The 23,216-nt window shown below is 43.0% G+C and overlaps 1 protein-coding gene across 2 annotated transcripts in view; it reads left to right on the top strand.

Annotated features, from left to right (window-relative positions):
* Fbxl17 (F-box and leucine rich repeat protein 17) overlaps positions 1-5,752 on the top strand; it is a 474,904-nt gene extending 469,152 nt beyond the window's left edge. For both annotated transcript variants that reach the window (XM_050153522.1, XM_050153524.1), the window contains one exon: positions 3,033-5,752. In XM_050153522.1, coding sequence (XP_050009479.1) covers positions 3,033-3,173 — 141 coding nt within the window. In that variant the 3' untranslated portion in view covers positions 3,174-5,752. The remainder of the gene's footprint in view (positions 1-3,032) is intronic.
* Positions 5,753-23,216: the final 17,464 nt, after the last annotated feature.

Raw genomic sequence — 23,216 nt, 5'->3', positions numbered from 1 at the left:
AAATTGATTCTCCAAAGAAATTACCTGTCAGCCTATACACAAAACTGCCCTGCCGTGGGTGGATTGGGAAGGAGGTGCAGTGTGCTCCCCCCCCCCCCCCCCCCCGTTCTGCCTGCTCTAGTGAGTAGTCCCTTCCTGCTAAGTGCCTGAACTGCGTGTGCACTTGCTCTCCTTTCCCAGCGTTCTCTCTGACTGTGGCTCCTGTGCTCTCTCAGAGAAGCCACTTTCATCCCAGTGTGTTAGGAACACAGTCCCCTGACGCAGAGATCCTAAACCCGCAAGTGTGTTAGGAACACACACGTCCCCTGACGCAGAGACCCTAAACCCGCAAGTCTTGTAGACCAGGCCTTCTCAAACCCTGGCCACGCACATCCCTGTTCATTATACAGAATGTTACATTACCCCGGCATATCCGCTAGTAAAATAGGTCTACAAATCAAACATTTGCTGATCAGAGATCACAGAGAAATTCATTTAAAAATAATACTTTGGCATACAAACAATCTTACCACTTTTTAAAAGATGAAAGCAAGTTGGTCCCTGCTGAGGTGGGTGTACTTGTTAGGGGAAGAATCCAGTCTTGGGTGAGTATTAGCTACTGTGGATCATAGAGCATCTTCAGTGCTGTTCAGACTGACTGGGACTCAGACTTTATAATTGTCTGTGCCGGAAACATAAATACATATTCATAGTTCAAAATGGCAGAGGTATATCTAGAGCCATCTTAGAAATTATTAGAGATTGTCCTGTCCCACACCAAAATTCATTTATAAAAATTTTTAATGAAACTCAGATAGCAGTTCTTAAAAATCAAACATTCTAACAATGCACAATCCAAATTTGACACTTACATGGTGGTAGAAAAATAGACAAAAGTCTTTGCTTTTAGTAATTAAACCATTCTGTAGCTTTAAGAGCAGAAACCTTGAACGTGCAGTACAAACACTGCAGCTCCTAGCTGCATGACCATGAGACCATGTGTTTCAGGAAGCCTTCCTCGCTGGAGCTGTGTCGCGTGGCATCCACAGTGCCAAGTCCATGTGCTGTGGGTTCAGAACCTAGGGCCTCTGTGAACTCAGACTACACAGTATGGACAAGCACTGCCAGAAGCATCTCTGATTGAAATAACATTTAATTTTAAATCAATGTTCAGCCCTTGCATGCTCAGAAACCATCTGCCGCCAGACTTTAAAACCTTCACATTTATCTATACAACTTGTGGAGGTCACAATCCACAATTCAAGAAGCTGGGCTGTCCACTCCTGAAATCATCAAGTAGAACAGTTGTCCTGCCTGGGAAGTATGCCCTAAAGATTGCCCTTGCTCTGACTGTTTGCTTGAGAGCATTGTGACCACCCTTAGGAAGGTTTACTTCGGATACATGTAGAAGCGGAATGATCCTGATCAGCACTGCGAGGATAGGGTTGTCTCATACACATCCCTAGTTAAGTCCTGCTTCAGTAACTCTCCATCAATTACCTGCTGCACTAACTGGCACTGCCGTCCAGGGGACTCCTCGCGTCAGTCGTGGTGCTGGGCATAAGATTACAACAGGTCTACAGTGTAAGTCCCTTCGCCTTGTTTTCATAGCTGAGCAATCCAATGAGAGAGAGAGAGAGAGAGAGAGAGAGAGAGAGAGAGAGAGAGAGAGAGAGAGAGAGAGAGAGANGAGAGAGAGAGAGAGAGAGAGAGAGAGAGAGAGAAAGAGAAAGAGAGAAGGATTTGAACAAGCACGTCATAACTAGAGAACTGTCCTGACAGCAGGACATGGAGGTCCATATCTAAAAATGTCACCTCTTGGAAGGTTTAGCATCTTGTGCTTGATGCCAGCCCGGTTATATAGCAATGACCCCGTCTTAAACCCTCTGATGAAGATTAAGTGTCACCAGCACAAAGTGACCATGGCAGTTCTCAGTATTAAACAAAAATACCACCCTGCCTAAGTTTCAAGTCACCTGTTAGGAAAAGTACAAACAAGAGAATAAGTGAATGATCGGTATAATTCTAAGCTTACTTTCAAGACAAGCAGCTAGGGCTTCTAGGATTGTTCAGGCTTTGGGGATTTTGTTGTTGTTGTTGTTGTTGTTTTTCTTGTGGTGGTGATGATTTCCAATAATGAACATCAAGAAAGATGTTCAAAAATGTTTACCACAAAAATCTTCATTCAGACTTAACTCAGTATAGCTTACACAGTACAAATGAAATATTGATGTATTTGAAAATGCCCAAGTTTGAATAAAGATTTTAAATAAAGCTACCTATAAGTTGTGGTTCTTAGGTTAATCATCTATTTATCTAAAGGATGAAGGAAGCTGTCTACTTCTGTGATATGAACTGCAGTCAGCTTAAAAATAATCGACAAATTAATCCCTTCACAGCACAGCAATTGTAAAGGTGTTAGTTTTAATTAGGCCTGTCTGATTGCCTTGTCTAATCAAGAATCACGGTGGCTTCTTTGACGGCTAAGGTCTGTTGGGGCCATCCCTGACCTGCCAGCTATGTGTGTTTTAATTATTGATCCCTCGCATTTCAGCCCTTCTCACAAAGGGACTGGGGTTTGCAATGTCTTAACATTTAAAGGGAAGAAAAACAAACATTTTCCCTTGCCCTTCCATCTGGAATCCTGTGTAGCCACCTGCCCCTCCCCCACTGTAAAGTGTTCATCCTGAAGGGCTCTCCTGTGGGTGAGGAAGTCAAAGGTCCGCCAGCATGCCATCTCCTTGTTTCCTTCCTCCCTGCTCTGGCTTTTTAATGGTCGTTGCTAAGGTCTTGGCAAATCACAGTCATTTAGTCGTTTATGTTTAGCAGGTACATTTGATTTCATGACATCTTGTTTAATTAAAAATCCATAGGAGCAGATGTAGTGCTGGGAAATCAGAGGCGTCAGACTAAAGGAAAACATATGTTTCCAGCAAACACGTCCTCACACCGCTAAGCGGAAAGGAAGGGGAGAGCCCAGTTCCTGTTGCACTGCACGCCCCATGTGGTGCTGGTGGTCCCTGTGTATGACGGTGGCTCTTCTTTGCTCCCAGGTGAACGAGGTGACGGTTGAGCAGCTGGTGCAGCAGTACCCCCACATCACCTTCAGCACCGTTCTGCAGGACTGCAAGAGGACCTTGGAGAGAGCCTACCAGATGGGCTGGACCCCCAACATGTCTGCCGCTTCCTCCTGAGCAGGGCAGAGCAGTGGGGGGCAGGGCTGGGGTAGCGGTTTTAACCACCACCTGTCTGTCTGGACCCATGTTCTATTTGTGTCTTGTTTGCCTACTGCATAGCATAAGTGCACTTGTTATGTCCCCAGGTGAGCTGCCTTGTGTTCCTAAAAATGGAAGATTATGAAAACCATAAAAACTTTTTTTTTAATCCAAAAGTTTATTTCTTTAAAAAAAGACATTGTGAAATCTCGTCAGAAAGCTGGGTGTATTATTTTGAGCGTCTAAGTTCTGCCACATCTTGGAGATGCTCGGCCAAAGGCTTTCTTTTGTGATAGAATACGCTGTTCACTTCTGATTAGACCAGAACAGGAGACACACCTGCAGTTCCACGCTCGTGGACCCTCATGTCTGTGCACGTATGCTCAGTGAATGTCTTGATAAGTTATATGCTGACTGAGGGACCTTCCTGGAGGCCATGGGGGGAGCATGCCATTCCCAGTGGTAATGGCTGACTTTCTGTGCCCACAGGTGGTCAACTTGCTGTCTTGTGGGTACCTTAGGAACTAGAGAGAATAAATAAAGCCTTTTGTAAATTTGTATATGGAGGCAACCATCCCTGGCCAGCTCACAAAAGTTAATTATTCATTGTTCTGTAAATGCTTTTCTGTTGAGTAATAAATATTTTAGTTGGTTTTACATTGACACCTTGTTAGCTTTTACTTTGTGGGTAGTTATTGGCCAGGGTATATTTTAGTGACATTTGGGGCTCATCTTAACATTATCCACATTGAAGCTACGAATGTAGTTATTGGTGTGCAGTTATTTTAAAAATTTTAGAGATGATTTCATTATTTTGGCAATTTTGGTAATTATGAAAATATATTCTGAGGTGGAGTAGTCACATTGGTAGAAGATTAATGAATGAGATGTAAGTAGACAATCTTCCTATTGAATATTTTCTTTTGCATTGGGATTTAGAACAGGTTTTTGGATATATGCATGTTATAATTTTGAATAGTTCTCACACTACTGCAGAGATCTACTGTTAGCTAATGTATGAGTTAAGGAGAGAGTTAGAAAATCTGTTCATTAAGATTCTGTTTGCACTTGCCAGAAATAAGTATTTTAGTTTAATTAAATGTTCCCAGCATTTAGTTATCTCAGTTGCTATCAGAAAATGAGTATATGTTTTGATTCCACACATCCTTCCAGTTAATCCATTGTAGGGACTCGGGCTCCAGGAACCTCTCCTGGGTCTGGTCTGTAATCAGGCGGCAGGGAGCCTCTTCAAGCTAAAGAGTGATTAACTTTCATAGTAGGAGAAGCAAAACCTTGACCTTTGAACTTGCTATTTATTCTCCCCTCGTGTGGTCTTTGGTCTTTGACAATTATGATGAGGTCTGACTTTATTTCCTGTAAACCTTGATGCTCCTGACGTGATACGAGCCGCAAGAAGCAGAAAGCAGCCTTCCGTCTGAATGCCATTCACATACGTACGAGAACTACTTTCCTATAGAAATGTTGGTTTCCTTCGAGTATGTCAACATGCTTCTGATGTGGCATTTTCCTTTTTTGCTTTAATTCCTATCAGTTAAAAATAAATACTGAGCAAGTATCAGGAATGTTTTTTTTTTTCCACAGCCAAACAGGTTGCTAGTTTAGTTTGAAAGAAATACAAATTGTTTAAGAAAAAGTTGTTTACCACTAGAAAACTACATTTCTTCTTATACATTGAACTGTATCATTTTATATCCATTTCTTCGCTACTAAAAAAAAATGTTATTTCATAATACTTTAACTGCTTTTTAACCCAAAAGTAATTTATAAGACTATGTGTATAGTAATAGTAGCTTGAATGAATAAACACAAGTTTAACTTTTATATGTCACATTGTATGTTAAATAGCTACACAAGGACAAAAGAAGGAAAAGTCATCTTTGATATAGATGGCATGATTTCAGTTCCAAGTTGAGATCATCTTTGGAATGTTCCGGTGAAGTCGCCGGTGGTTTCAGACGGTAGAATGAATTGTGTAAATGCTGCATTCTTTGAAGCTGAAGCCCGGCACTCTAACACGCTTTAGCTTGGGGGTGGGGCTGCACTTACTCTCTAAGATGCTGATAATACAGAAAAGCTGTGCAACAGAACTGGGAAGCTGCTTTGGCTCATTTATAGAACTCTGTAGAAGTATCATATCCAGCCTCAAAGTATTAATCTCATAGAAACAAACAAAAACAAAAAACAGCCAAGAAAAGCATCACCTCCGTGACCCTGTGGAGGGTGTTGAATGTGCTCTCATTAGACGCTTTGAAATGAGGCTTAAAATACTTTTTCTGGGCAATATAGTTCCTTTTTTGCTTAGCCTGTCATAAATACATGTGAACACATTTAATGCGGGGCTGTTTATCCTCTCCAAATGTCAACAGTATTTTCAGAATAAAGCCTATGAAATTTATTGCTGCCGTGGAAAAGTCTGGTCCTTTGTATTTAATGTCCTTTTGAGTGGATAAAGAAAATTCACCCAGTTTGTAGTTTCTATATTTCTGTGAATCTTTTGACCTTGCAATGGGTTGCAATAAAAGAGAAACCGAACTCCATGTCTTTTGTTTTCCTTTAGACACTAAATGAGCTCCCTGTGGCTGGCTGGGTGGGATGCACACGGTCATCGGTGCCCTTGTGTGTTTCACTGCGGACTTGCATAGCTTTGGCTAATCCGGAATGATAAGCGTGATTCAGAAACAAGACTCAGGCCTCATAAATGTAAGCAAGTGAATTGTTTAACATCCCATTTTATACGTGGTTACTCATTTGCTTAGTCATCTATTCATTTTCCCCCAAAGGCAAGTAAATAAATATAATACTAAGTGAGTAGCAGCCATGTGCTAGGTACAAGGGATTTAAAGATGAATGAAATTTATTCCCAGCTTCAAGTTGCTCATACTGAGTAAAGCAGCAGCCTGCATGCCACGCAGTGAATTGGAGCACGGCATAGGTAGTAGCAGAATTCAGAAAGAGCCCATTGCACTGCAGTCATAGATGAGTTAGTACGGAGATGTCCAAGTGACTCTGTCGAGTATGTGCTTGGAAATAGGGCAGGAGATGCCGTGGGGACTGTCATCAGAACACGGACCTGTCTAAAGTCATCATTTATTATTGAGATGGAGAACGAAGGGGTTTAAGTGAGCATTGTGTTTTTGGACACTCCAAAGATGGGGAAACAGAGAAGGAGACCGCAAAGGAAACCAGAGAAAGCGCATGTGAATGGAGGAAGAGAAGTCAAGTTCATGCTAGAAGCTCACACAGAGTTATCCAGCCTCATGATGCTGCAGAGGGAGATTGGAGTGAGAGTTGACCACTGGGGCCAGCACGCTGGCTCAGCAGATAAAGACACTGGCCCCAACCTGAAGGCCTGGGTTAATCCCTAACACCCACATGGTGGGAAAAAAAAACCAATTCTCTCTTCTTCTCTGACCACCTGTGCTTTATGGCGCATGAATCCTCTCTCTCTCTCTCTCTCTCATACACACACACACACACAACAATAAATAACTAATATTAATTGACTGGTAAAACATTAGGAGGTTTCATAAGTACAACTTTAATAATTTGCAATGGACAAAGCCTTACTCAAGTGGGTCTAATTTCTACGAGGCTAGTCTAACCACAAAATTATAGGTAAAATCTATAAACCAGTGAAGTCCTAAATACAACTTAGCAGATAAACTGCCTTAACATTGATTCTTAAAAAAAGTAAAAATAACAGATTCGCCAATTAAATAATAGAAATTATTCTTTATAGTTCTGGAGGTTAGGAAGTCACACCAGCAAGTTTGGTGACCATACAAATCCAGTGTTTGCTTCCAAGAAGATACCTCGACCACCATGGCCTTGACTGACAGAGAGGGAAGTGGGGGGAAAACTGCTCTGTTCCCGTCTGAGAAGGCGTTGATGTTATTACCCGTGGGGAAGATGGCCGCTGTCACATTCTAGTGGTTGGCTCAGTATTCTTGCTGTTGGGGTAAACGTCCAACATTATCCTTGGAAGAGACACAGACATTCAAACGGCAGTATCCATTAACACCAAATAAGACAAATTATGAGTGGTTTTTAAATGGATATAATGAAAATGTTCAAAATAATTCCTTATTTCTGTTACAAAAATCTTAGGGAACTAATACAAATAGGACTCATCGTTAACCAACCCCCCACCCCAAAAAAAAATTAAAAAAAAAAACCTAAGGAACATTTTCTTTGTGCCGGTTTTATTACCATTTAGCATAGGAAATGAAGGGCGCTGACAGCATACGATGATTCTTCTAGAATGGGAGAAACAAATTCTGAGTTAGGTATATCTAGTAAGAGTATCTTCCAAGACAGTCACAAAGCTCAAAGGAATGTATGCATTAAAATCAATAAAATAATCTAAGAGTTAGTTGGCTTAGTGTTACAATAGAATGTCCACTTACATCTTTTTAGATCAATGGCGAAGCAGAAAGGTGTGACCTTTTTAAACCCCTTATGGACTGGAGAAATGGCTCTGCAGTTAGGACCACTTAACTGCAGTTGCACAGAACCCAGATTCCATTCCCAGCACCCACATGGTAGCTAACAAAACATTTTATTAACAAATACATAGAGTAACATCCCCAATGCTGGTAGTGAAACCCAGGTCCTCACAAATGCTGGGCAAATATGTAACTAAGCTTCATGCCCAGCCCCCAGCAACATGACTCTGTAGATAAATTATCAAGCCATAATAATAGACAAAAAAAAATGTGTGAGGAGTGTGTGTGTGTGTATGTGTGTGTGTGTGCACACGTGCACACTCACTAGGATGTTCATAGGTAGAATTTCCAATATCTTAAGCCTGTTAGGAGACAATTCTTGGAGGGCCTTTGCGTTTCTGTACATCTTGAAAAGAGGTGCTCAGTGCCTTTGCTCTATGTCTTTACAAGGCTGTCCCTCAGACATGGCATACTTTCCAGGATGAAATATCTGTGCCTGCAAAGCCCTGTTCCCCCTATCACATGCACATCTTCATGTCCAGTCAACCACTCCTTTTTATTTCTTTGTACAATTTGGGTTGTCAGAACCTGCATAGAAAAGTGTAGATGGTTGGGCTTCTACCGCTCCTGCAAGGAGTCAGGCCCCAGGGAAGTCAGCTTGTGTCTTCAGCCAACATCCCCAAAACTGTTAAACTGACATGTCGGTCTACACGTGTTCTAAAAATTCCACACCACTCTTAGCTTTTAGCATGATAATTTCCCCCCTAATTGATCTGCTGATATAATGTCATTGCAACCAAAGTCCTTGTGCAATATTTTTCATCAAACTTAAGCTTATTCTCTCTTAAATTCATATAAAAAACAAAAGATTAAAAACAATCAAATAGCATTTAAGGAATAAGATTGTGGACTTTGCTTTACACATTTTGAGACATAACAAATAGTTGTTAAGGTGAGATGGCCCAGTAGATGGCCAAGTTTGACAGCTCATTCAATCCCTGAGACACGCATACATGGTAGGAGAAGAGAAAGCTCACTGACCAAGTTGTCAATAGGAACTAAAACAATGTGATAAAGGCTTCAGGACTAATGGAGCAAATCAGACATTCTTAAAATATCTAAACTATATTATGGAAATAGCAGTTGAAGTAAACGGGAAAGATTGGATACTCTAAAAAGTAGGAGGGCTAGCTGTGGGATGAAGTAATGGTGGCTTAGAGGCCAAGAGCTCCTGCTGCTCTTGCAGAGGACCCGGGTTCAGTTCCCAGCACCCATAAAACAGCTCATAACTGTAACTCCAGCCCTAGAGAAAATGACACTGTTAAAGGAGCTGTGGGCTGCTTCCTGACACCCAGCTCCCAGCCGCCAGGCTAGCTTATGCCCCAAAATAATAACACACAAACTGTATTCATTTAAACACTGCTCGGCCCATTTCTATTAATGTGTGTAGCACCACGAGGTGCGCTTACCAGGAACATTCTAGCCTACATCCATCCTGGGTCGGAGCTTCATCGTGTCTGCCTCAGAGAGCAGAGCTATGGCGTCTGAGCTCACTTCCTCTTCCTCCCAGCATTCTGTTCTGTTTACTCCACCCACCTAAAGGCTGGCCTATCAAATGGGCCAAGGCAGTTTCTTTATTAGCCAATGACCTTTCTCCATCACGACACCCTCTTCTGGCCCCTGCACATATTACACACACATGAGGCAAATACATACATTCAGGCAAAACACTCACACACATAAAATAAAAACAAACATAAAATATCAGCAGTTAAACTGGTTGTTTTACTATAAAAAAAAGCTTATTACAAATGAAATAAAAATTAACAAGTCAGAATCAGGATTCAAGGAATTTAGCACAAACTCTTGATGATATTGTGAACTTCATTTAGTGATCACAGAAACAAAACTGAGAAGCGCTGTTTAGAAAGGCGGAGATCGAGAATCTTGTTTATATTAAAATGAGTAACTCGGGGTTGGAGAAATGGCTTAGCAGTTAAGAGCACTGGCTGCTCTTCAGAGGTTCTCAGTTGAATTCCAAGCACCCACATGGTGGCTCACAACCATCTGTAGAAAGATCTGGCACCCTCTTCTGGCCAGCAGACATTCATGCAGACAGAACACTGTATACATAATAAATAAATAAATCTTTAAAAAAAAATAAAATAAAATGAGTACCTGCTACTCGTCAAAAGGCTAATATCAGAAGCTAACACGCAATATCTGTAACAAAAAGTTGTTCAAGAATGAACAGAATCCAGAATATACAAAAGTCCTCAGTGTTGAGTTAGTATGGACAAAGGGTGTGAACAGGCACTGAGAAGAAGGGAAAATACAGATGCCCAAATAATCATGGAAAACATACTCCAATCTGTGTTCTCATGAATGCAAACCCCAAAATATGAAGTTGATGACCAGTGGCAAAGCCGTGCGTGAGACTAAGTATGGGGAACAAAGCAATGGAGCTAGCTCTCATGTTTGCCCCTTAGCTTACAAAGGTGACTACACATGCAGCCACTCCCTCACCGGTATGCGTCAGAGAACAACATAGACATGTGGACCCTAAGGCATGCTGCAGAAGATACATAGGGGTGACATCCATAAGCAATAACTAATAAGGGTTTTGTTTTGCTTTGTCTTTGAGACAGGGTTTCTCTGTGTAGCCCTGGCTGTCCTAGAACTCACTATATAGATCAGGTTGGCCTCGAACTCACAGAAATCCTCCTGCTTCTGCCTCCCAAGTGCTGGGAGTAAAGGTGTGTGCCCCATGCTTGGCAACTAATAGTTGTTATTAACTGCAGCAAACTCGTGAAAACAAATTCCAGCTCTGTGTTGGATGAATCTTAAAACTTTGCACCACTTTTTAAATTTCAAAACAATCAAAAATAATATGTCCTTTGATATGCACGTGTATTTACAGAGAAAGAAGGTGATGGCAAACACTCATGCATTTGGCAGAGAGCAGTAGAGTGAGAATATAGGAGAGAACTTAAGTTAAAATAAGGCGCTTTCCACAGTATTTGCCTTTGTACCATAAGACAGTGTTCTTGTAATACATATGTCTAGCAATACAGCACTCTATGCATACAGCTCAGATGTATAACAACTCCATTTTCTTCAAATACTAAGGTTTTAAATGATAGGTTTGTGTCTGGTTTAAACTGATTAACTGGATAGCAAGAATTGTTAAACCTATTAGCAAAGTTCCCACTCACACAGTAGCAGACATTAGTTGTGTGACAAACAGGTTACATTGATTGTCTCCTGTCTAAGCAGGAGGCAGAACAACCTTGTGGTCCTTCTGTGGTCTCAGCACAACACTGGCTAGCCTGCTGTCTGTCCAGCCATTACTGGCGTCTCAAGTGGACACCTGTGTGTGAGGTGCAGAGAAGAATTCATATGACATATGTATTACGTCATTACCACTGGACCCAAAGTGTCACCACACTGATAATATGTTCTCTTCATTTTTAATTGGGTGATAAACATGTATCAAAGCCAGCTGGCAATCTGATGGTCAGTCATTGAAATGGAGAAACAGAGTCGGGTCTACTCCTTTCATCATATGAATAAACCACAGTTTTGCCATGTGACCGTCAGTGAATAGAAGGTTCTTTCTAGTGGGCATTCTGCTAAAATTAACCCTGCTTTCCTGAGACCTTTAGTAGACACATTGCAGCTACACAGGACTCTTCAGTCACCAAAATGCAACCATCTGTGGGAACATTTTCCCAAACTAAAGCCATCTAAGAAGTAACCCTTGGGCACACAGTGCTGTGAGCTTCCTAATAATCGTAAGGATGCAAGAGGCTCGCGAAGAGAGAGAGAGAGACTTTCAAAAAGAGCTGGCCTTGTTTGATCCAGCTGTTCTATTCGTTACCGGATGGAAGAGATGGTCATGCATTTCTGAAACTCTTTCCACAGTTTGGCGTCACTTGAAAGATCTGAAGATGAGAGGCGTTGACGGAAAGTGGCCTGGGGACACTCCAGCAGGCTGATGGCACTGGCTAACTTTTCTCTAGCCTGAGATCTCTCCATCCTGTGCCTTGGGGTGTGTGTGTACCAAGGATGCACGCTCACATGCCCAAATGCACCATTCAGCCATAAAAGATGCCTACAGAATGCAGTCTATTCAGCTTTCTGTAATAAACATAGTAGAAAATGAAAAATAAGTCCCCAACTAAAGGCTTTTTAAACAGAACAGTCTCATACATAGATGCTGCCCCAGTGAGTCTGACTGGCTACAGACAGTGGTGAAGAAAGAACGAAAGAAAGAAAGAAAGAAAGAAAGAAAGAAAGAAAGAAAGAAAGAAAGAAAGAGGGAGGAAGAAAGGAAGGAAAGAAAGAAAAAAGGAAAGAAATTATACAAATAAGTGGTATAAAAAAGCCTGAAATCTTGACTTTGGTGATCGAAATGTCTTTGTTGTCTTTTTAAGCTGCATCTTGCAACTGAATCACTTACTAATGGGTGGGGATAAGACATCTTCCTAATTATATTCAAATGGAGCTTCTATTAAACTGTTTAATCAATTGTATATCAAAAATTAGATTACAATATGGGATTCATGGATGTAGAGAGACAAACACTGAGAAGCACACTTGGAAATAACAAATAATTGAGCTTAATGTGAAAATTAAGCCACAGGCACCTCCATTACTAGAGATTCTAGGTGAGGGCTATGTTCTGAAGCAGGCGTGCGCCAGGAAGGAAGCTTGTCTTGGAATCAGTCTGTCCTGCTGAATGTGTAACCCTGCTTCTTCTTCAACTTGGCGCCTGAATCAGCCAGAAGCCAGAGTTAGGGACGCACCTCCAGATGGTCTTGATACACTTTGGCAGGTGAGAGGTTGTGGTGTCCGAGAGAAATGAACGGATTGTATGAAAGAGCAACATTTTGAAACATTTTGCTTGAAAACCATCACAGAGAGAGGTGTGTGTTCCGGGAGCCTGGAGGTGGGGTGTACAGGTCTAAGATCTGTGGGAGACAAACACCATGCCAAGGGCTGTGCAGGCCAACAGACAGGTATGGTCAGCACACCAAAGTCCCTGCTTCATATAACAAGGGACAGGCGTCTCCTTCGTTTCAAATGTAGCCTCCCTCCTGGCTCCATGAAAATATCTCTGACCTTCAGTGGCTCTCGAGTCCTTAGCAGAGTAGTTCAGGTCTGCCGGTTCTGGAAGTTTCCCTGAAAGAATCCCACTATGTGTCTAGTCTGTGACTGCTTTCCTTTGGTTGACCGTCTCTATGGGCCCGGTCCACTTGGTTGTGTGTCCTGCTCCCAGTCCCGCTGTTGTGCGATTGCCTCAGTTCGCTCAAGCTGCTGTAAACAAAGAAACAAACAAAAAATAACCTTCTAAACGGTGGCTAAATACTTCTAACAGTTCTCAGTTCTGGAGGCTGGAAAGTCAAAGACCCACACATGTGGTGGAAGGCTTTCCGAACGGTAGCCAGTGTGCTCCTGCCGTATCGTTTTGTGATGGAAGAACACAGGCTCTCTGGCACCTCCTCATAAGGACACTAATCCTGAGCCTGGGGTCCCTGCACTCTTTCTAAAAGTATGGCCTCTAAGTATTGGCAGGGAGGATTTAAGTGCATTAAATATGCATGCTGAGGGGCTGACAAAAATCTCCATGTCACCGCTTATCCACTGTACCACTGTACGGCATCTTTGGGGACCTTAGATGGGATCATTACAGACCCCACTGTCAAGACTTCTCGTGTTTATCTGTCTCCCTGTACCCAAGCACGTGTCCCTCTAGGTCACATCCATAAGAGAGGGATTGCTAATATTTGCACATCCTTAATTTTCTTAAGGGGTGCTGCAGCATCTTCCAAAGGAGTTGCACCAATTTAATTTGCACCGAAAGGTTACGGAAGCTCCCAGTGGCCTCCTGTGTCATTCTCTTTGCCCTATAGTGACATTTTATCACGGTTTGAGGCTGTGTTGTTCTTTAAACCATTTAAAAAGCTGGATACTGTTTCATAGATTTATTTACCACATAGGAAATAGTGTTTGTAAAAACACTTTTAAGTCGGTGTTTTTCTTCACATTTCAGAGGAAAGAAAGGACACTCAGGGAAGGGGAAAAGCCATGGCTTCACAGTGGATTGAAGCTCTGAGGTAAACGCTATGTGGAGAGAGTAAGGAGGTGAGAGACCGTCAAGAGATTTCCAGAGGAAGGGGTCAATGCCTTCTCCCCTCTACCCTTCTTGTGGTTTTAGTTGACCTTGTGAGGAAGGCTGTTGCTGCCCTGCCCTCAAACGAGAAGCTGCAGGCTCTTGAGTAAAGTCTCGATCCAGCATGGGTGGTGGTGGCAATGACGCAGTTGTACTAAACTGCACTCAACGGAGCTAAAAAAGAATGGTTTAAACAGAGAGAGCTGCCGTTCTTCCGCTGTGGAAACAAAGATGAATTCTTTGGAAATTCAGTAGAAAGGTGTGAGGTACCAAAAAGAATAGGCTGTCAATTTAGTCGTGGAGCGCAGAGGGTGTAAAACGCTGGGAAACTAAAATAAAAATCCTAGAAGGATTTTTGTATTTAGACTGCTTTAAAAGTGCATTTGATTTCTAACTCTGCTTTAAGGAGATCAGGATTAGAGGTCAGAGATAATATGGGGATGGTAGACAAGAATAAGAATGTGTCCTGTAAGAATGGCCAAGATCAAAAACACCGATGACAACTTCTGCAGGAAAGGATGTGGGAAAAAGGGAATACTTCTGCATTGCTGGTGGGAGTGCAAGCTGCTACAGCCCCTTTGGATGTCAATGTGGCTATTTCTCAGAAAATTAGGAACCAGCCTTCCGCAAGACCCAGCAATACCACTTTTGGGTATATATCCAAAGGATGCTCAATCGTGCCACAAGGACATGTGCTCAACTATGTTCATAGCAGCATTGTTTGTCATAGCCAGAACCTGGAAACAACCTAAATGCCCCTCGACTGAAGAATGGATAAGGAAAATGTGGTACATTTACATAATGGAGTACTACACAGCAGAAAAAAAAAACAACATCTTGAATTTTGCAGGCAAATGGATGGAGCTAGAAAACATCATTTTGAGTGAGGTAACCCAGGCTCAGAAAGACAATTATCACATGTACTCACTCATAGGTGGTTTTTAAACATAAAGCAAAGAAAACCAGCCTACAAGCCACAATCCCAGAAAAACCTAGACAACAATGAGGACACTAAGAGAGACATACATAGATCTAATCTACATGGGAAGTAGAAAAAGACAAGATCTCCTGAGTAAATTGGGAGCATGGGGACCTTGGGGGAGTGCTGAAGGGGGAAGAGGAGAGACATGGAGGGGAGCAGAGAAAAAGAATGTAAATCTATTTAAAGAAAGAAAGAAAGAAAGAAAGAAAGAAAGAAAGAAAGAAAGAGAGTGTGTAATACAAACCAAAGAAAAATGCCCGGGCCATACATCAAAAGAACAGTGCCGTGTGGGCATGCACACGGTTTTATTGAAACATAAAATATTGAAAGCATTTATCTGCATATATGTCCTTTCAATGTTTTAATCAACTTTTCCAATTAACTAACCAACTAACTAATGTGGCCATGCTGAAGAGGTTTTCACTGAACCCACTCAGCCCAAAACAGATGCCCAGCTCACGGGAATCACTATCTGGCCATCTGTCTTCCGATAGCCCTCTTTTAGAATGAAGGTAGAATCTCCCTGCAGCAGAATATGCAGCCAACTGTCTGGATTTTAAAGACTATCTGCTGCAACGTGTGTCCTACAAGAGCTATGTCGTGTAAAAGCTCATGATTGTGTGTGTGTGTGTGTGTGTGTGTGTGTGTGTGTGTAACTAAAGGAGGCCCACAGGAGCCCATCATAAAGGATTACAAATGTTTACTGGGGCTCACTCACAATAAAAAGCCACTGTGTTCCTCTGCTCTGTGGGTGCTGGGGTTGCAAACTGAACTCTGACCACCAACTAAGCAAAAGAGGCGAGCATGCTCCCTGTCTGTGCTTACAGTACCTCAGACCACGCCCTAATGGGCTGGTATCTGAAAGGCTATTGGCTGAATGAATTCCCACCACATGTGTATGCCACCCCAGAAAGACAAGGGTCTTTTTAAATGCCATCACGTATTTATCATGCCTGTTACTTAACCCTTCATGAATGAAATCATAGAGCATGCGTTATTGATATAATTTCCCCCCCAGATGACTTTTTGAGATTCATCTACTGTACTGGCAAATTGTGTGCCAGATTGATGCAAGATGCAGTCTTCTGAGGAGGAAACCTCAACTTAGAAATTGCCTCCATAGGATTAGGCAAGCCTACAGTGATTGATGGGGGAGGGCCCAGCCCATTGTGGTTGGGGCCACTTTTGGGCTGGTGGCCCTGGGTTCTAAAGAAAGCAGGCTGAGCAAGCCATAGGGAGTAAGCCGGTAAGCAGCATCCCTCCATGGTCTCTGCATCAGCTCCTGCCTCCAGGTTCCTGTGCTGTTTGAGTTCCTGTCCTGACTTCCTTCAGTAATGAACTACAGTGTGGAAGTGCAGACCAAATAAACCCTTTCTTGGGTTGGTCATGGTGTTTCATGGCAACAGTAGTAACACTTAGACATCCATGTTGGGTTATCAAATGTTGCTGAGCAGGATGTCATTGCATAGCTGTATCACTACTTATTCCCTTCTGGTAACGGACATGTGTGTTATTATCCAGTTTGACTCACTAATATGCTAACTTAAAAACAAGTGAAGAGAGAGAGAGAGAGAGAGAGAGAGAGAGAGAGAGAGAGAGAGAGAGAGAGAGAGAGAGACAGCATTAAAGCTTAACAAACAATAAAGAAATTTGCTTACTTGAAACCTGGGCCAGAAAGCAGCTAATATTTTTTGCATAACCCTTTAGCAGGTTGTCTCTTTTCTGTTTTCTTGAAAACATACCTAAGGGTAGGATTCCAGAGTCATGGGTCTAGTATATTCATACAGACCTGGAAGCTTCCAAGTTCTCCTAAGTCGATGCTGCCTTTTTTAAGTCCTAGCACCAAAGAGTGACAGCTCAGATTGTCCTGCATCCTCACTGGCATTTGACACCAGTCCTTCAAGCTAGCTCTTTCCAAAGGTGTTTGTGGTGATAGAGTGTGCGTGTAATTGCTTCTCCTGGACGACTCATGATGCCAAGGATATTCTCATGGGCGTATGGTCCTTGCCTGGCCTCCTTTTGTGAAGTTTGTCTTTGAGCTACATAAAGTGTAGCTGTTTTTAGGATATGTTTCCTCATTTAACTGCGCTAACATTCTGTAATAAATAACTGCCAATATCTGTGTGAGATTTTCTCTTGTATTATATTCATTTATTCGTCTGTCTCCGAACAATGCCATATACCATGCTATATGGCTTTGAATGCCATGCCTGTCTAGTGGAGCTTTACATCAGCAGCGTGGTTTCCAACTTTATTCTCTTCTGATATTCATTTCACAATCATATCGTCAAGTTTTAAAACAAGCTTAATAAAACCTTGCTGAGATCTGTCGCAACGACTGCATTCATCTGTAGGTAATGGACCCCTTGGTCTTATTGACTCTGTAGCCTTGTCTGTTTATCCAAGTCTCCACGTTCCACACTGCTCCACACTGTCATAGTAGAGGTCGCACGCTGTTTCTATTAGGTTATCCCTCTACGTCTTACACTTGTTGATGCTTCTATGGAAGGAATTGATGATGTTTCTCTTGTAGGCTGCTTGCTCTTATACATGGAAGCACAATTTGCTTGTAATAGCATGTATACATGTTATTTAATTCAAAGACATCATGCCACATGTTACAAAGAAAAACAGTGTCTATTTCTTTCCAGTATTGCTGTCTCGTGTTTTTCTTCTGTGCTGTGCGGCACTGGCTGTGATGGTGAATAGCTGTGGCTGGAGTCCTTGTGTCCGACCTTCTGTAGGAATCCCTCAGCTTTTCCTAAATTAGCATCATCTTGGAGGCAGTACTTGTACATGCCGTTCATGAAGTTGAAACAGTCACATGCCCTCTACTTACTTTTTATTATTATAAGTGGGTGGTAAATCCGATCAAATGTCTTCGTCCCTTCTCAACCTCACTGAACATTTCTGATTCTTTTCACTATGTCGTATTTACATAACTTTCCTCTGCTCTTTTTCTTTATCCTAAAAATCTTCCTGCTAGTAATTCTGGAAGATGGATTAGTATAATAATAGAAATTCTATCATGTTTGTGTTATAGTATGGCCTCATAATATTCTTTTATTTCTTAAAGTAGTTGATGTAAGATTAGAATAATTTTTAAGCATTTTGAAGGAATTCTGCAGTCCCAAGACCTAGACTTTCTGTACAGGGCCAGTCCTGGGTTTTCTGGCCGGATTGGTGTCCCTTTGCTGTTGAGCTGCGGAAGTTGCTGGCATGAGCTTGTTTACTGTCCCTTATTATCTTGTTAATGGTAGCAGGGCCTGGGACATTGCTCCTGTCCTGTCTTGGAACTGGTCATTCGTGTTTTATCTCTAACAAAGCAGAAAACACAAGCCTCCACAAACTGAAGGTTATCAACCAACCACTTCCCGAGGTTTAAAGAGAAATGCGAACAAAGAGGAACAGCAGAAATCTTAATTCCCGAAGTGCCTGGTCTCCAAAGTCATCTGCACAACTTTACCCAGTGGCGAGCTACTTGAAGGAGGAGGAATATCTGACCCTTATTCGGGAAACAAAGCCAGCCAGTTGACAGGGGTACATGTGGTGTAGATGCTGGTGTTACAACGATGAAGCTAAGTCCTGCCGGGGGCGGGGTGGGAGAATGGTCCTAATGAGGGAACAGATGGGGATCTCAGAAGTGCAATGGAAACCAAGTGAAAAATAGAAATTCTAGAACTGAAAAGTACAATATCTGAAATAGAAAATTCATTGAATCTGGGCTCAGGAGCGAATTCGAGTTGGCAGAAGAACGTGACAAAGGTGTGAATATCGATAGAAACTACCCAATCTGAAGAAGGGAGAGAAAAGAGGCTGAGGGGAGGAGGAGAGCACTTTCCCCTGCTGGGGTACCGTGGCAAGCCGGCCAATGCATGTGCAGTTAGAATCCGAAGATAAGAAAAGAACAGGAGAGAAAAACATGTGCGCTATAACAGTCGAGTCCCATAACTTGAAGGGATTTAAATTCCCAGCCCTTTCTTGCCAGTGTCAGCTGTGCTGAAGAATTGTTTTAATCTCTTTAGTCCTCCAATTCTTGCTTTCACTGGGCTCTTTATCTTTTTTTTTTTTAACCCCACACATGGAAAAAATTTAGCAAAAGATATGCAGAATGTATGTGCAGACTCGGAGGGGCTTCTTTACTTTCCAGGATTTTCCTCGCTCCGTTTCCAGTATCTTGAGCAGCCTTGAACGCCATTCTTTCGACCTTCAATTCTAGAAGGCAACCGCTTTCTTAGCTTTCTTCTCTGTCAAACTGCAGACAGGGGGAAGGCGCTCTCACGGGAAAGCCATGAGAGGCAGAGCCCACCCAGTGCTGCTGCTGCTGCTGCCTTTCTCTTTCCTCTCTCTCTCTCTCTCTCTCTCTCTCTCTCTCTCTCTCTCTCTCTCTCTGTCTCTCTCTCTGTGTGTGTCTCTCTCTCTCTGTCTCTCTCTTTCCTCTCTCTCTCCTTTGTCTTCTCTGATGCTGTCGCTGCATGCACACATATGTGCACACATGGAGTCCAGAGATAAACATCAACTATCTTCCTCGATTGCCTTCCACCTTATCGCTGTCGTTTTAAAATTTTATTCTGTGTCTATGAGTGAGGGTGAGGGTATACCAGCAAGTATGTCCGTGCCTGAGAAAGGCAGAAGAGGGCCTACGATCCCCTGGAACTGGAATTACAGATGGTGGTGAGCCACCATGTAGGTGCTAGGAACCAAACCCAGGTCCTCTGCAAGACCAGCAAGGGCTCCTAACCAGTGAGCCATCTCTCCAGCTCTTCCACCTTGTAGTTTTGAGACGGGATCTCTCATTCAACCTGGAGCTCACCAATTCTGCTATGCTGGCTTTTGGGTGAGCTCTAGCGACCTGCCTCTCTCCACTCCCACGGGTACTAGGTTACAGACTGTTTATGTGGGTGTTGGAGAGCCGAACTCAGGCAATCAGCCATCTCGCCAGCCCTATGGTTCCTGGCTTTAAATGTCTGAAGCCCCTGTAATACCTTCCACTTTCTTTTTATTTCAGGAACCTCTCATCATAAGAAATTGATGGTTGTGTCTATTAGTTTAGTGCAAACATGTCTATCATTACCCAAACCATATTCCTGCGGTATTATTACAAAGAGGCCATGTTTAGCTATCCCAGCACTTTGAGAACGGTGTCTGAACTGTAAGGCAGCGCCCCCTATAGCCACAGCCCCTCTCCAGAAGCCCAGTTTGATATGAAACAGCTTCCATTACCACCCTCTCTCCCTTTTGGCAAGGCAAATTCTAGCTGGTGAGGAAAGAGTATATATAAATCCTTGCAAGTTTTGGTGATCTCCTTTAAAGAGAACGACACAGCAAAAGGGAAATCTTTGCTCTCCTTCTCATTCTTCTCATCCCATCACACAGGGTGAGCAAAGTGATTGGAATTCCGCAGCCATCTCTGCTCACCGGCACCATGTTTCTTTTTAATGAATCAGATAAACTGTCTCCTTGTTGGTGGTTGGCGATACTAATTCTGATATAAACAACAGGGGGCCTCACAGAAATCAATCATGGACCAATAAATACAATTGTATCTCTCAAATAGGACTCTTAAAGAGAGGGAAAGTAGGCGAGGCCAAAGAGTCACTGCCCTGCAGCCATGAGCTCTCAACTCCAGTCCTGTCTCTTCCAGCCTGTGTCTGGGGCTGCCGTCTTCTCGGCTGTGCAGATGTTAACCAAAGCCATCCTAATGTCCGCTCTCTATTCCAGTAGACCTCACCATACTATAGATAAGAATTAGCTGTGGCTAGTTCTAGAGATCTGTGGAGACATTGTCTTTGTGTGTAATGTGTTGAATGTAACCTGAGTTACTAAGCAAACCTCCCTTTTCCCTGAATTCCTAGGAACATTATAGAAAAGCTAATGTCCTCCCCCATATCTCACCGATCTCATTCTGTTCACAAAAAAAAAAAAAATAGAAATTCAAAAAATAAATTTTTAGGGTACCACTTTGCTCTCAAATATTTCCCTGATTTTTAGAGACTAGAACCAGTCATGAATACAAGTAAAACACATTTTTCCCCCCAGTGCTGAGTTTGAGACTGTGAATTGAGACAGGGAAATGGTTTTCTTTTCTAGATGACTATTTTTCAAACTAGAAATATGTTTTGCATCAATGATGTGTTAAGGTCAAGTCAAGGAAAGAGACAATATGTCCCATGTCACGGAGACCGGGATAATGAGAGTGTTCTCTGGGAGCTGGCTCAGAGGCTGTTCATTTCACCAGCAAAAGGTTAGAGCAGACAGATTGTTTCTCATTTGATGTCTTAAATTAAACCGCTGACATGGCCTGCCTCAAAGTAAGACGCATGTGTTTTCGCCAAACAGACCCTAAAGAAAAATCCCTATTTGAGGGAGTTGGTCTCTCTAGCTGCTGCCTTTGAGGCTTTTCTGTTTTCAAGTCTTGCTTAGGAATTCAAACAGGTTTGTGACTGGCGGGCAGCTCCTAATGTGGTCATGAGGGGGCCTGGTGGATCTGAGGCTTGTCGGTTTCTTACAGCGCTGTGCGACAGAAGCAAGACAAATGTTTTCTGAGTAAGACTGAGAAATAGTCACATACGAGATGTCCATGTGCTCAAACAGGAAACCGCTGCGGGTAGAAGGGGCCCGCCCATCTGAGATGGGTTTTACTCACCACCTCGGTTCTGATCCCAGCTTGCCCTCTTCTATGACCGGTTCCCCTACACCTCTAAAACTGCAAGAAAATCAAACGTTGTAGTGAGTGCTCAGGAGACCTCTCCAACACAGCAGGTGTCAGCTCAGACACGGATCTGCATCTGAAAGAGATCCCAGATGGTTGAGGAGTCGGGAAACCGACAGAGGCTGTGCTGGTCACGAGTGTAGGTTCGGGAACCCAGTAGTAAATATCTCAGGCAGGCCCCGCTAACGGGGGCACTTCTGTTGAGGGAGGACATGGGATAAATAAGCACACAGCTGGGAACCTTTCCGGTGCTGTTAAAGGTGAGGGCAGGGAAACAGAATGATGGGATGGGATGAGGGACACCGCTATAAATAGAGATGAAGGAAAACCAGCTAGAGACTGAAAACTGAACAGGTACAGCGGAAATAAGGCACAGACTAGTGGGTCACCGGTGAGAAAATGTCAGTTCTAGCTCCAGGTCTCCCCTTCTCTGTGTGTTTGCACATTGTGCAAACCACTGGAATTTCCTGATGCCCCATCTCCGCATCTGCCAAGAAGGAATTACAAACATCCTGACCAATTCATGGGGGACGGGTGGGAATTCCCTGCCCTGTGTGTAGGCATGTAGTGCTGGGAGAGCCCTAACCCCAGGGCTTCTTGACCTCTGCTTCTGACTCACTAGGGGCCAGCAGTGGTCTGACTTAGACTCGCAAAGGCAAGGATAAAGAGCCAGTTTTTGCATACTTAATCTAGAGCTTTCCTGAACCTCAGACACAAGCTAGGCTTCAGTTCCCAGATCAGACTCTCCCTACCCTACATGGATCTTTCCCCTACTACTTGGACACACTTCCCCAGGAAGTCCTGGTGACCCGGACCCCTGGAGCCACAGCCTCTAATGTCTCTGCATCATCTTTTTGTTAGGCTATGGGTCTTGCTAAGGTTTAACAACCACAGTTTCCTCAGCTCGGCTTCCTCCCGACTTAGCAGTTCCTGTCTGCTTTGCACATGAGACTCATCGCCTCGTGCCCGTTTGTTTGAGCTCCTACAGTGTTCAGAGCCTTTTCTGTATCTGAAGCTGAGGTCTCTTTTACAACCGTTAGTATCTTTGGGTCCTCTGTCCTAATGACTGGATCAGCAGATAACAGTGTCCCAACCATGGGATGGATTCTGGAAGAGACCCCAAGCATGCCTGAACTGCATTTCGGGTCAGGGCATTTATTCCTCAGTCACAACAAATTCTTCCTGGTTAATTGGAGAATGTCTCTATTTGGTGTTTCTGTAATTTTATTTTGTGTTTCAGCTGAGTAAGTGTTGCTGAATATCTGTAGAATGTGTGATAATTTTTGAAAAAAAAAATAAACTCAATAAAAGAAACATTACCATAGAAAAATATTTTATGTTGTGTAAAACACTTGGCTGAGGAAATGTTTTAATGTATTATATCAAAATTCCAAAGAGTCTTAGCAGTTAGAATACAGGAAAGAGCTTCATTTGGCACTGAAGGGGACCCAAGTAAGCATTGCCAGGCTTCGAGAAGGGCACGGGGGGGGGGGGGGGGGGGGGGGGGGGGGGGGGGGGGAGCCTGGATCCGAAAAACTGGTTGCCTTTCAGAAGCTCCTCTTCAATAAAACCCACACTGGTCGGGCAGTTTCTGCACTGGGCATTGTTCTTGGTTCCTTGAGAGGCACACTGATGAGAGAGATACATCTAACCTGCCTTCCCGTGGCTTCTAGGCTAGTGAAGGACT

This window comes from Alexandromys fortis, unplaced genomic scaffold (genome assembly GCF_014885135.2).
Source record: "Alexandromys fortis isolate MF-2015 unplaced genomic scaffold, M_Fortis_MF-2015_v1.1 scaffold_61, whole genome shotgun sequence".
Lineage (NCBI taxonomy): Eukaryota > Metazoa > Chordata > Mammalia > Rodentia > Cricetidae > Alexandromys > Alexandromys fortis.
The sequence above is the reverse complement of the archived record's forward strand: the minus strand, read 5'-3'. Positions and strand labels throughout refer to the sequence as shown.